General features: G+C 51.0%; 2 protein-coding genes across 3 annotated transcripts; one reads left to right on the top strand and one right to left on the bottom strand.

Annotated features, from left to right (window-relative positions):
- Window positions 1–4212: 4212 nt before the first annotated feature.
- Window positions 4213–7135, bottom strand: FZD8 (frizzled class receptor 8). Its single transcript, XM_072749169.1, has one exon. It carries the CDS (start codon window positions 6986–6988, stop codon window positions 4895–4897), a length of 2094 nt encoding a protein of 697 aa, XP_072605270.1. The 5' UTR covers window positions 6989–7135; the 3' UTR covers window positions 4213–4894.
- Window positions 7136–7803: 668 nt separating this feature from the next.
- On the top strand, window positions 7804–13525 carry LOC140597899 (uncharacterized). 2 transcript variants are annotated; one of them, XM_072749170.1, is made up of 5 exons: window positions 7804–8548; window positions 8845–8925; window positions 9470–9554; window positions 10168–10307; window positions 12003–13525. In XM_072749170.1, the coding sequence occupies exons 1-5, from the start codon at window positions 7874–7876 to the stop codon at window positions 12078–12080; spliced, it is 1059 nt and encodes a 352-aa protein (XP_072605271.1). In that variant the 5' UTR covers window positions 7804–7873; the 3' UTR covers window positions 12081–13525. The 2 variants fall into 2 exon arrangements, with proteins under 2 accessions (XP_072605271.1, XP_072605272.1); XM_072749171.1 differs by lacking the exon at window positions 10168–10307.
- The last annotated feature ends 933 nt before the right edge of the window (window positions 13526–14458 follow it).

The following is a 14458-nucleotide window of genomic DNA, read 5'->3' as shown; positions in this document are numbered from 1 at the left end:
CTTCTCTGTGGTCCCTACCTGCTGTCCTGATTCTCAGAACAAGGAGTCTTCAGATGTGGGCCTTGTAAGGCTACCTCTTCTCTATACGTACATCCCACGCCAGTCCCCCTGAAAGGTCTGGTCTTCCCACACTGCTGTGTATGGAGATCTTCCTCCCTTAGGCCTCAGACAATCCAGAGTAAATGCTTCTCCCATCCTCCGTTAGGCTGACCTAGTTTCCCAACACACTTTCTATTCCTGGGTGTGTTTCCACAAACACCTGGCTAGATGACAGGGCACAGCTTGCTTCCCACCCAAACCAATAGCATTCATGGACACTCTTGAAGGGTGTCCACTAGACTGGCAGATCAACTTCTATGTGGGAAATTGGAAAGTACTACATTTAAATAAGCAAGCCAACGACTTGGCACCTCAAAATATTCTCCATGACTCACACTTTCTCCCATTAAATTTTGGATCCTCTCCCATTGGGTGGCAGATCTTTGGTGAGTAGCCCATTCTTCAAGTAAATGTCACTCAAAAGATAATTTAAAAAAAGAACTTTTGATTTCAATACAGCTTAACTACATTTTTGGCATAACTTTATACTGAGGATTCAATTCAATAAGACCTTGTGGGGCTTTAAACTGCTGCCATTTTGGGATCTTTAAGATGAAAAATTTAAAATTATGAATAGGAGATGCTTGCAGGCCCTCCAGGTGAGTTCTGTGTGTGTGACAAGGCCAGCAGAGTAGGGGCTTAGTATTTCTTTTCTTTTTCTTTCTTTTCTTTTTTTTTTTTTTTTTAGTATTTCTGAATGAACCTGCCTGTCCCGCCAGTTGGAACTTTGGCTGCCTCAAGGTGGCAGTGTGGTATCACACGTGGAAAGCAGGTGGCCACACGTGATCTGTTAGGAGCATCCTCACAGGATGTTTGCACCTATACTTGCAATCGCATCCTGTACTCTGCAACTGCGTGAGTCTGTGTAACTTTTCTTCTGGCATGATAATCTGATTTCTTTCCCCCAAACTTGCAAGGTTTGCAGGAATCTGCAATGCCATCAATGCAGGTTAAGAAACTATAATGGTGACATGTTTGCTCCTTAAACTGTCTCACACACTCCCCCCATCTTTGCTTTACAGTACTTTCAAATTCCATTTATTATAAAGCAAAAAGAAAGTGTTTCACATAGCTTTTCCTACAAGTAATTGTAATGAGCTTTGGCTTTACTGATGGATTTAGCCATATTAGACTTTATTAATATTGATCTAGCTACACAGTAAGCACATCCCCTCCCCAGCCCCCAACCTCCCATGTTTGACAAAATTAAAAAAAAAAAACAGCTAACACTTGATCCATATAGTTAATTAAGAACACACCTGTATAGCACAAAGGGGGGTATTGAGGCAAAGGAACTATTCATTTGTCTAATGCAAATTGCCAAATTGAGGCTCTCCTTCCATTTTCCCACCCCCCAAATCGGTTTTGCATCTTTTATCCTATTAATAGATACCATTTGGATATTGGTAAATTTGCAGCTCAAGCTTTTAGTTTTAAAGGCAAAGAACCAGTACTTGTTTTATAGTGTCAGTCTCTAAAACCAGTCTTTAGTGGTTAGAGGTGCAGGTCTTCTTACAAAGAGCTGTCCTTAGAATAGTAGGTTTGCTTAAGAAGCCTGTTTATATTGAGCACATTTATAGTCATCTTGTAAAAGCTATCAAGTATGGCATTTTACAAGGATATATTGAAAAGTTAATAAAGGAAAAAAAACTTCTAAATTGGACATTTCCCACCATGTCACCTTAGCTGAAAATATGTCAATAATGAGAGTACTGCTATATTAGGGAACCAGTATGCTAAGTAGTGGCTTTTAGCTCTCTCTGCATCCCATATACGTAGTAAAGAATATGGAAAGTGCCTTCAAACTTACACTTTATAACTGAAACTGTAAAGTTTATAGCTGGTTTATGTACACTACAGTACATGAGCATCACCACATGGGTTAGATATAGGCCACTTGGTACCTAAGTTACAAAAATTACCTAAGGTAATTCTTTAATAAATAAAACCGCTGGGAGGTGAAGATTTTACAATGCCTCTGACTTTAAGAAAGATAATCAACATGATAGCTAATGTAGGAGTTCTTATTGCATACCTAATTTTAAAAAATCCAATAACACCAAGAATGACTGTGGAAAGGATTTGCAAAATGTTTCTACCAAGAAACTCTTCTTAAAAGACTCTCACACAAGAAAGAGCAGCCAAATTAATCCATCGTATTAATTAAACAAATTTTAACCACTAAATATTCCTATTAGGAAAAGTAAAGATAACAAACATTTTAGCAGGATGCAAAGAACACGTCTCCCACCCTGCAATGTTGGATGCCCCTATCATTAGCAGCGTAGCTGCCCATTTTTTTTAAGTAATAAGTTTATTTTTTATTGGTGTTCAATTTGCCAACATACAGAATAACACCCAGAGCTCATCCTGTCAAGTGCCCCCCTCAGTGCCCGTCACCCATTCACCCCCACCTCCCGCCCTCCTCCCCTTCCACCACCCCTAGTTCATTTCCCAGAGTTAGTAGTCTCTCATGTTCTGTCTCCCTTTCTGATATTTCCTACCCATTTCTTCTCCCTTCCCTTCTATTCCCTTTCACTATTATTTATATTCCCCAAATAAATGAGAACATATAATGTTTGTCCTTCTCCGATTGACTTATTTCACTCTAGCTGCCCATTTCTTGATTGACAGATTAATAAGAGACCTGGGGCTATCTTTTCAGTATGAACACACAACCTTACCAATTACTTTTAAATTATTGCTAATCTGTCAGAAAATAATGCTTGCATGGGGAATAAAAATATCTAAGAAAGTGAAATGTCTGAAGAAGCTTTTACTTCCGGTGCTTTAAAAGGTTCAGTTCAGAAAACTTGCCAGAATTTAGTCAATAGAATTTAGGCAGAGGCTTTTTTTTTTCTTTCTTTCTTTTCTTTCTTTCTTTTTTTTTTTTTTTAAGAAAAACTTGTAGTTTATAATAGTTCATTGGTTCAATTAGGGGCGAAAAAGAAGGGAGTTTTGTAATGCAATTGTCCAGCAAAGGAAAACGCTTTAAATTGGGGGATTATGTGCACAGACCACCTGTAGGGCATTCAGAGCCCTTTTCTATAATGCTTCAACCCATGCCTAGCTGCCTGCAGGCTGGCTAACAATGCCGGGAAAAGCTGTTTAAAAGGCTGAGCGCACTTGTGCCTCTGGTCTTCACTAACTGTTACAAGTCTTCCTCTCCCTCGCTCTCTCTCCTTTTTAAAGTAAAAGTCCCACATCCCTTTAATGGAAGAACTTTAAGGCTCCGCGGTGGCCAATTGGTCTGCACCAAGAGGAGCCGGGCAGCAGGGAAAGAAACTTCAGACTATACAGCACATTTGGAGAGGAGAAAAGATCAAAGTTTTTCAAACTCAAAAGACCAAGTTCCCTACAGATTAACCCTATTCATTTAGCCCCTCTTAAAGGAATGATGTGCTGGGCCACTGGGCAGACAGGTAAAAAGTTCAACAATTGCCAAAGCATTCTTCTGCTAATTCAACAGCCTTCTGCTCAAATAAATTAGCTTAGTCTTGACAGAGGAACAATAGCTTTTTCTCTAGGAAAAGAAGCACATTTGGTATACACAAGCCTGGAAGGTTATTAAGATGTTAACCCGTTAGTCTAATCCATTAAAAAGTGCCTGCACCACTCCAGATAGTTAAGTGACTTACACTGTAAAGTGTGATCTATGGTTTAAAACATTAACCTCTACACTTCAGCAGGGTGTTCAGTGCTTGAAAACCCAGGTGATCTCCAAATCAGGGACACTGAGAAATAAATGGGGGTTCCGAAGCCTTTAGTGATACTGTACAAGATAAATAATAAGGCCTGAGGGCAATTGTTGCCTTGCAAAAGTTCCATTTACGTACACTAAGGTGAGTCTTGTTATCCATGGATCATGAAAAACACCATCTTTTTGGGAAGGTGCAAAAACTCAATTTTGATTTCAGTTCAACAGTGATATTTACTTTGCTAACAACTTAAGAACTAGAGTTTAACAGGTCATTTTCTCCATGCCTAAAGTCAGCATACAGAATGAGAAACCAGAAAATGTCCATTTTTTTCAATGCATCCTTGGCAAGCACTTAAAGGTAACAGCTTAGAAGAGGCGGGGGGGGGGGGGGGGGGGGAAGGGCAATGCTTAAATCATTTATCAAAAGTCATTTTATTGACAAAATAGAATACTTATATTTGTTCTTACAGGGGTGGCCTCTAAACTTTTTACAAAAAAATGTACAGACTGTATATCTTTGGGTATGTACATATTTTACACATTTTTACAATTTAACAAATAATTATATAAATACATCCTCTAATGTAAGAAACCCGTATTTACTTGGGGTGTATAATTAAGACATTTCTCGTTTGTTTATTTAAGGCATTTGCCTGGTCATTAAGAATACCCAAACCGTGCAATTCCATTAGGTCGCGGTCATCCCTCCTCTAGGATACGTTAGGAGTAACAAACAGTTTACGTAGCAGGATCGAGGGAGGGAAACAGGTCCCTCAGGTGCAATCTGTAGGTCTGGCTTCAAGCTCAGCACATGGCAACCAGCGAGGGCTCCAAACGCAGCAGAGTCCACCGTCCTCTGCCAACAGATTAACGCCTGGCGGGAAGAGCTCCCCGCGTCAATGGAGGAGAGGGGGCTGGGTCTGGGAGCCTTCTATGCCAGGTACTTTGTTCTAAGTGAGTCATTTAAGTCCCAGCTAATGGATACCATTAAGAGTTCATTATCATGCTAATAGCAATCAACACGATGAAGGGGTGGGAACCTCAGCCCCTCGAGTGTCCCTTCGCTGCACTGGGTTTCCTCGCCCCCCCCCGCACTCAGACCTGGGACAACGGCATCTGTTTTGGATAAGACACGGAGCTGGCCGTGCCCGATCGCCACGTCAGGCCGGTGCTGACGTCGCTGTAGAGGGACCCCGCCCCGCCGCCCGGGCCCCCGCCCCCGGCGCCCCCAGGTCCCCCCGCGCTCCCTGCGGCCGCGCCCCCGCCTCCCGGGGCGCTCTTGCTCGCCCAGCAGCAGCGGGTGCACAGGGCACGCCACGACTCCAGCGTCTTGCCCGACCAGACCCACACGCCCGAGGTGATGCCCACCACCAGGCACATGAAGTACTTGAGCATGAAGACGGCGTAGTCGGGCCGGCGCGCCTGGTCCGGCTGCAGGTCCCGCAGGCACGGGCAGTTGTGCGTGGCCTCCCAGCGCGGGCGGTTGTGCTGCTCGTAGAAGAGGCAGGCCACGACGACGGCGGCGGGCACCGTGTAGAGCACGGTGAAGAGGCCCAGGCGGATCATGAGCTTCTCCAGCTTGTGCGTCTTGGTGGGGCCGCCCTGCTGCTTGATGACCGAGCGGATGCGGAACAGCGACACGAAGCCGGCCAGCAGGAACATGGTGCCGATGAAGAGGTAGATGACGAGCGGCGCCAGCACGAAGCCGCGCAGGTTGTCCAGGCTCTGGTTGCCCACGTAGCAGATGCCGGCCACCGGGTCGCCGTCCACGGAGCTGAGCGCCAGCACGGCGATGGACTTGACGCTGGGCACCAGCCACGCGGCCAGGTGGAAGTACTGCGAGTAGCCGGCGATGGCCTCGTTGCCCCACTTCATGCCCGCCGCCAGGAACCAGGTGAGCGACAGGATCACCCACCAGATGGAGCTGGCCATGCCGAAGAAGTAGACGAGCAGGAAGACCACGGTGCACAGCGCGGGGCCCGTGGTCTCGTAGCGCACGTGCTGCTCCACCGCCCCCAGCTCCTCGTACTCGCCGCGCCCGCCCGCGCCGCCCGCGCCCGCGCCCGCCGCGCCCGCGCCCGCCGCCGCCGCCGCCGCGCCCCCCGCACCTGCCGAGCCGCCCGTGCCCGGCGCGCCGCCGCTGCACGCCACCTTCTCGTGGCCCGCCACCAGGCGCACCAGGTAGCCGACGGACACGAAGAGGTAGCAGGCGGACAGGAAGATGATGGGCCGCTCAGGGTACTTGAAGCGCTCCATGTCGATGAGGAAGGTGGACACGGTGGCGAAGGTGGACACGAAGCACAGCACGGACCACAGCCCGATCCAGAAGACCGTGAAGGCGCGCTCGTCCTGGCTGAAGAAGGGGTTGTGGCAGGGCAGCGCGCAGTTGGCGATCTGGCCGGTCTTGACGCGGTTGTAGAGCGGGTGCCGCTCGCTGGACACGCTCACCATGGGCGCGCGGCACTGGCAGCCCGGCTCGCAGGGCGCAGGGCCGCCGCCAGGGGGCCGCGCCTTCCCGCCGCCGCCGCCGCCGCCGCCGCCGCCGCCGCCGCGCGAGGGGGGCGCCGCCGCCGCCGCCGCGTCCCCGCCGCCGCCGCCCCTGCCGCGGGACGGGGGCCTGGCCCCGGGCGGGCGGCCGTGGCCGTGGCCGCTGCCGGACGGCGGCTGCTCCCCCGGGGCCGGCGGCGGCAGGCGGCGCGGCGGGCTGGGCGCGGCCGTGGTCAGGTCCGTGCGGTTGTAGTCCATGCACAGCGTGTCGGGGTTGCCCTGCTCCGGCAGCCGGTCGCAGCGCATGCGGTCGGGCCAGGCGAAGCCGTACTGGCGCATGAGCGGCGCGCAGCCGGCCTTGGCGCGCTCGCACACCGAGCGGCACGGGGGCAGCGGCTTCTTGTAGTCCTCCAGGCAGATGGGCGTGTACATGCTGCACAGGAAGAACTTGAGGTCGGGCGAGCACTGGATCTCCACCAGCGGCCAGAACTGGTGCACCTCCAGGCCCGCCTCGTCCTGCGTGTCGTGGTTGAACTGGTTGGGCATGTACGTGTAGTTGTAGCCGATGCCCTTGCACAGCGGCACGGTGATCTCCTGGCACGCCAGGTCCTTGGCCGACGCGGCCGCCGCGCCGCTCGAGCGCTGCAGCAGCGCCAGGGCGGCCAGCAGCGAGGTCACCTCCAGCAGGTAGCCCCACTCCATGCTGCGCGCCTCGGCCCCGCGCCCTCGGCCCCGCGCGGCGTGCGGGGCGGCGAGCGGGCGGCGTGCGGGGCGGCGCCGGGGGGCTCGGCGGGGACGCCGCCCAAGGGGGCGCGAGGGCCCGGCCGGCCGCGGCCCGCCTCGGCCCGAACGCGGCCCCGCGGACGACCTGGTCCCTTCCCGGGCCGCGGCGGCGCGGGTCCTGCCGGCGGGCGCCGCGGTCCCGAGGAGGCTCAGCCCTGTCGCGGCACACGGGCCGCTCCGCCGCGCATCGTCCCGGGGCCGCCCGCTCCCTCCGCCGCTGCTCCACGCGGCGCCGGCGCCGGGCCCGGGCCGGGACTCGGGCGGGCACGGAGGGCGGCGGCCCAGCAAGTTTCCGAGCGGGCGGCGGTGGGCGGTCAAGATGGCTGGGCCAGGCCGCTCCCGCCGCTCAGCCCCGGCGGCCCCGTCTCGGTCCCCGGGGGCTCATGCTCGCCCCCGGACTGCGCAGCTCCGCCGCCGAGGCCGCCGCCCTCGTCCCCGGCCCGCTCCGCCGCCGGGGCCGACAGACTCCGCGTCTGGTGAAAGTCCGTCCCGCGCTCCGGGCCCCACGCTCCGGGCCGGCGGTCGGGCGAGGTGCGGGCGGATCCCGCCTGGAGCCGCGGGACGGAATCCAGCGCCCGAGCGCGGCCCGCGTCCGCCCGCCGCCTCCTCCGCGTCCGCCCGCCGCCTCCTCCGCGTCCGCCCGCCGCCTCCGCCGCGTCCGCCGCCGCCGCCGCCGCCGCCTCCTCCTCGGCGGGAGCGCAGCGCTCCAGCCAACTTCCCGGCCGCGGCCCCGTCCGCGCCGCCCGCCGCTCATGAATATTTATACGGCGCGGACTCAGTCCCCGCCCCCGGCCGCGCGCGCCAATGGCCGGCGCCGGGGCGGGGTCGACGCGCTCCCAGGGTCCCGCCGCTCTCGGGGCCGCGCGGGTGCTGCCGGCGGGGCGCGCCTCTGCGGCCCGGAAGCGCCGGTCACCTGGGGACCCGCCGTGGGGCTCCGCGAGGCTCCGCGCCCCGGGCCCGTCTGCGGGCGCCGGGACGGGCTTCCACGCGCCCCGCGCCCTGGTGGGGCGACCGCGGCCGCCGCGAGCTGCACTGGACGGCGCAGAGCCCGCGGGAGCCGGGGGCCGGAGGGCCGGGGGGCCGGGGCCGGGGCCGGGGAGCGGCGCGGTCGGAGCGCGGGCCCCTGGGGTGCACCACGGCGCTTGGCGGTCGGCTCCGGGTGCGGGGCCGGGCCGGCCCGGGGCGGGTGGTGGCGCGAGCCTCCGCCGAGCGGCCGGGAGAGCCTCAGTTTCCCTCCGGAGCAGCGGGGCAGTAGCCGGGTTTCACGCCCCCGGGGCGCCCGCGGTCAGGCGGGTAAACCTGCAAAGCGTCCGGGGCGGGACTCGGGGCTTCCTCACGAAAAGTGAGTTCCTGGGAGAGAAGGAAAGGACCGACCCCAACAGGGCGACTGCGGCCGGATTCCCCCTTCGCCTCGCACTCTGGGCCGCACCCGCGTCTCCGCACAGTTCACGCCGCTTCCAGGGCGTCCTCCCTGCCGAGGTCCGCGGGGCGGGCGGGGCCGGGGCCGGGGCCGGGGAGCGCGGGGCGGGCGGGGCGGGCAGGGCCGGGGAGCGCGGGGCGGGCGGGGCGGGCAGGGCCGGGGAGCGCGGGGCGGGCGGGGCGGGCAGGGCCGGGGAGCGCCCCGCCTCCGGCTTCGCGGCGGCCTCCAGGCGGGGGAGGCGGCGGCCGGGCCGGCGGCCGGGCAGGTTCATTTACGCTTGTTAGGACGTCCCAGGGGGTTGTCTTTCTCCTCGAATGCAGTGTTTATTTTTTAATTGATGTGCTGTTTCATTTAGCGCTTGTGTGGAGCTCACGCTGTGGCTGTAATTACTGTAATCTCGGGAACAGGCGTCTCAGTTAGCCAGGAGGGTGGCAAAGTGCGTTCTCTCCCCGTCTCGCCCCCGCCCCCATTCTCCCTCTCCCTCTCCCTGCCCCTCTCCCTGCCCCTCTCCCTCTCCCTCTCCCTCTCCCTCTCCCTGCCCCTCTCCCTCTCCCTGTCCCTCTCCCTGCCCCTCTCCCTCTCCCTGTCCCTCTCCCTCTCCTCTCTCCCTGCCCCTCTCCTCTCTCCCTGCCCCTCTCCCTCTCCCTGTCCCTCTCCCTCTCCCTGTCCCTCTCCCTGTCCCTCTCCCTCTCCCTCTCCCTGCCCCTCTCCCTCTCCCTGTCCCTCTCCCTCTCCCTGTCCCTCTCCCTCTCCCTGCCCCTCTCCCTCTCCCTGTCCCTCTCCCTGTCCCTCTCCCTCTCCCTGTCCCTGTCCCTGTCCCTCTCCCTGCCCCTCTCCCTGTCCCTCTCCCTCTCCCTGTCCCTCTCCCTCTCCCTCTCCCTGTCCCTCTCCCTGTCCCTCTCCCTCTCCCTCTCCTCTCTCCCTCTCCCTCTCCCTCTCCCTGCCCCTCTCCCTCTCCCTCTCCCTCTCTCTGCCCAAAGATTTTGTCAGGTTTCATAGCAGGAACGAGGAGGGCTCAAGAACAAAAGTGGTTGACGGTGTGGGAACAGAAAAGAATAATCAAAGGTACATGTGAGGCCAGTTTTCCGGGGGGGGGGGGGGTGTGGGCGGTGGCAGTTGGTGCTTATCTTCTTAAAGACCACCCTTGTCATGGAACAAAAACAATTAGCATTGCTGGACTGCTCGAGCTGGTGGGGTCTGTGTCCTCCCCCCCCCCCCCCCCGTTTTCTCGGGTTGGTCCAGCGACCTCACTATGCACCACACTCTAAGTGGGCAGAACCCCCCCCCCCTTACTCTCCACCCCCCACCTCCACCTCCAGGTCTTGGCAAGTTCTGTATTTTGACCAAGAATTCTAGGCAAATCCATCAAGCCGTATGTTTTTTACTTATTTTTTTCTTTAATTGAAATCTAGTAAGAACCTCTTTATGCTGAAAAACACTTCCTTCCTACTTTTGTTTTGGAAACGCTAAACTCCATAGGAATCCAATTCAAAGGCTTGAGAAATACTGTATTAGCTAATTCAGCAGAAAATGATTGCTATTCAAAAGTGCAAACACTTGAACTTTACTTGGTCTTTTAAACGAATTTCTTTCCCCTCTCTTCCTATCTGGAATTCCTTCTTACAGTGTGCTGGGTGGGGAAAGTCACCCACCTCTTTTGTTCCCCCCTTGTTCATAGAGGGCCCTTCACCAGGACATCAGGTGCAGAGCAACAACAGGGAATCGCGGGGGTCGGGGCGCGGGTGGAGGCAGTCAGTCCCCCGAGGAGGACCTACTGGCCGCACGTTGCCCAGGGGCTGGTCTCCAAAACCAACACAGGTGGTGAAAAGTTCTGCTTTTCTTCAGCAGGAAGATGTCAAATACTGAAGTTTAGAATTACATTCTATAAATTTACTAGAATTAGGTAAAAACAAACTGACATTTGAAAAATGAGGCTGAAAATAGTTGATTTTGGCTTTTAATCGGCATTTAAAACTTTTCTTTTTTTTTTTTTGAGACAAGATGAAAGCTTCAATGATGTGGAATGTGGAAATTTTTGGTAAATATATTAAGCTTGCAGGAGAAAATAAGCAGACAAAAGTTCAGAGCTTTAAAAAATCATGGTACAAGCTATGTGGGAGATTTTTACTGGCTTGTAAGATTAAGACCACTTACATAAAAATCATTAAAATTTACTTTTAATTGAGAGGATATATGAATAGCATTTAAATTTACTATTAAACAGCTACTTGACAATCTTTGAGAGCAGAAGAGACTTATGAAGCTAACTAGTGTATCAAAAGCAATGACAGCCAAAAGATACCAGAATCATTTGTCAACATTGCTGGCTAAGTAACGATCTTTTTTTCTCTTGTATGTAAAGCAGCTGTTTTTTTAAGGGAGGGGAAATAGTTTTAGTAGTGACATCAATAATGTAGGAAACTTTCTAGAGGGATTTCTGAACAGATGTCTTGTTACTGAATAGCCTACAAGCATAATAATAATATATACAGTTGAGGGCAGGAATTTTTTTTATAATAAATTTATTTTTTATTGGTGTTCAATTTGCCAACATACAGAAAAACACCCAGTGCTCATCCCGTCAAGTGCCCCCCTCAGTGACCGTCACCCATTCACCCCCACTCACCCCCCCTTCCTCCCCTTCCACCACCCCTAGTTCATTTCCCAGAGTTAGGAGTCTTAATGTTCTGTCTCCCTTTCTGACATTTCCCACACATTTCTTCTCCCTTCCCTTATATTCCCTTTCACTATTATTTATATTCCCCAAATGAATGAGAACATATAATGTTTGTCCTTCTCCGATGGACTCATTTCACTCAGCATAATACCCTCCAGTTCCATCCACGTTGAAGCAAATGGTGGGTATTTGTCGTTTCTAATGGCTGAGGAATATTCCATTGTATACAGAGACCACATCTTCTTTATCCATTAGTCTTTCAGTGGACACCGGGGCTCTTGAGGCAGGAATCTAACTTATAGGAGGGAATGTTTCACAAAACATTGGATGCCAAATTACATATGAGATGATCAATATAGTATATGTCTTGACTTTAAGAAGCTTTGGGGAAATTATGTTTCAGTGGATTATAGTTTAAAAATCCAATATAAAAATCTTGATACCAGAGTGGGCCCATGTACCAACACCAATAAAACAATCCATTCAAGAGTAAATAGAGAACCCTTTAGTAACTAATGAAAATTCTCAGGCATTGTGTAAAACAACAATTATTTCTTCCAAAGCTTTTTTTTTTTTTTTTAAGGGAAACAACCGAGCACTGTATCATTGGAGAATATAAAGCTTGACAGGATAATATTGGGGTTTCTGGATGTTTTAAAATCTTTCAGAAAAGTATGTTTTTAATCATCTACACATGGATGGAAAAGAGGGTGGAGGTCAACCAGACCTGCTTCAATTTATATTAGAAGTAAAATGGGAGAGATTATTTTTACATTCTTCCGTATTAATGTTAAGTTCTATTAATGATCATCCTCTTCTGCTTTCTCTACCTCTAGGGAAAGGATTTTGTCAGAAGGAAGTACTCTTTGCTGTGTCTGCTGTCAGAAGGCCCACTTGTGAATGTGTGGAGATAACTGAGCCAAGTATATGTTACAGACCAGGAAGCAGATTCTCACTTTACATGTAGCTGCCACTTTGAAAAGTGGCAATTGCACTGTCATTATTTCATTTTATTTATTTATTTTTTAATTAATTTTTATTGGTGTTCAATTTACCAACATACAGAAAAACACCCAGTGCTCATCCCGTCAAGTGTCCACCTCAGTGTCATTATTTCATTTTAGAATTCTTCTAAAATATATTTTAAAAATCAATAATTACTATTTTTTTTCCCCTCATTCACACTGGAATATTGGCCAGATACCAAAACTCTTCATGCCATAGGATGCATTGTGTTTTACTTTGGGAACTTTCAGGGCAATAGACCACTAAATAAAACTGGCTTAGTTAAGGAACACACTTAATTAACATCACATGTCAATAAGTCTGGAAGCAGGAGTTCCACCATTGTGACTCACTGTTAGCCTGCAGACAGACTTCTAGGCTCTTGCCTTCCTCTTTGGTTACGTGGGGGCCCTCATTGTTAGATCATCACATTTCATAGGACTGCAGCAGAGGAAAGCAGAGTGGTGAACCTGCCCCTGTGTTTCTGTCTTACTAGAAAAGAAAACATTTCCTTGAAGATCTTCCATTTAGGTCACACTATTGGAACCCGTCACAACCACTCTTACCTGCAAGGGAGGCTGGGAGAGTGACCAAATCAGGTGGGCTCTAGTAGCAGGGAAGTCAAGGAAGTGAGAATGGCTGTTGAGCAGATAAACCACAGTCAGCTGCAGATTACTGGTTGAAATTAACTTTCAAGCAATATCATTTAGCCAACATGCCTAGTCTTCCGGAGTATTTTGTTCAGACAATTAAGTATGATCTAGATCCAAGAAAACCTTGATATCTACATTTTTTTTTTCCTTTTGAAATTCACACAATATAATTTTCTGTACGGTTGGTGTCAAAGTAATGTCAAAATAGTTTACTACTTGCTTTATTTATGATATGTATAAACTGGGTAGTATAACTGCTTAGTGCCTATTTAAATTTTTTTTAAGATTTATTTATTTATGTATGATTGACATATATATAGAGAGAGGGGCAGAGACAGGAGGCGGGAGAAGCAGGCTCCATGCCGGGAGCCTGATGTGGGACTTGATCCCGGGTCTCCAGAATCGCGCCCTGGGCCAAAGGCAGGCGCTAAACTGCTGAGCCACCCAGCGATCCCCTTAGTTCCTATTTAAAAAAAGATTTTATTTATTTGAGAGAGAGGGAGCAAGAGCAGAGGTAAGGGCAGACTCCCCACTGAGCAGGGAGCCCGAGTGGGACTCTATCCCAGGGTCCTGGGATCATGACCTTAGCTGAAGGCAGGTGCTTCACCAACTGAGCCACCCAGGCACCCCTGCTTAGTTCCTTTTTGTTAAGTAAGCCTCTTTCTTCCCTTTTGGAAACTTCATTAAAAACAATGACACGATTCTGGAATTTTGTACTTCTTTTAAGTCTTACACCATATAACTTAAAAATAGCTAAAATATGCTATAGGAAAAACTGTACCGAATCCCATCTCTGAAGGGCTCATGTAAGTGAGAGAATCTTTGTATTAAAAAATGCTGCTGGGGGATCCTTGGGTGGCTCAGCGATTGAGCGCCTATCTTCAGCCTATCTTCTCTCTCTGTCTCTCTCTCTGTCTCTCATGAATAAATAAATAAAATCTTTAAAAAATTTTTTAAAAATGTTGCTGCATAAGAGTTAACTTCTGGTAACAATGACCCATTTAAAATGATGGTTTGAAATAATAATAAAATGGACATTACTAATACAATAATAACTATGGAGGCACTAAGGGCATGGAGGTGATGGTGATGGCAATGGCATTTCTTTCTATTTTATCTTTAACCAGGTTCAGGTAATCAGATGTAATTTAAAAAAAATTTTTTTTTAATTTTTATTTATTTATGATAGTCACAGAGAGAGAGAGAGAGAGGCAGAGACATAGGCAGAGGGAGAAGCAGGCTCCATGCACCGGGAGCCTGACGTGGGATTCGATCCCGGGTCTCCAGGATCGCGCCCTGGGCCAAAGGCAAGCGCCAAACCACTGCGCCACCCAGGGATCCCCAGATGTAATTTTTATTTGAGAGGTGATCGCAATTTTTTTTTTTTGTCTGATTTGAGCCTCACATGCTCTTCCAGAAGCAATTGTACTTTTATGGTACTAATCTTATAGTTTATAATAAGTATAATTCATAGTATAGTTTGTAAAGACAAAAATAAGAAAAAAGGATGCATTAGTAGATGGAATTTATTGAAATCATACCACATTAATATGAACTCCTGGTATGCTTTCTCACAACACAATCCAGTAGGGTTTGGTTTGAAAAATTCTACTCTAGAATGTGTTCAAAATATA

Source organism: Vulpes vulpes, chromosome 2 (genome assembly GCF_048418805.1).
Source record: "Vulpes vulpes isolate BD-2025 chromosome 2, VulVul3, whole genome shotgun sequence".
NCBI lineage: Eukaryota > Metazoa > Chordata > Mammalia > Carnivora > Canidae > Vulpes > Vulpes vulpes.
Note: the sequence above shows the minus strand (reverse complement) of the source record. Positions and strands in the feature narration are given on the sequence as shown.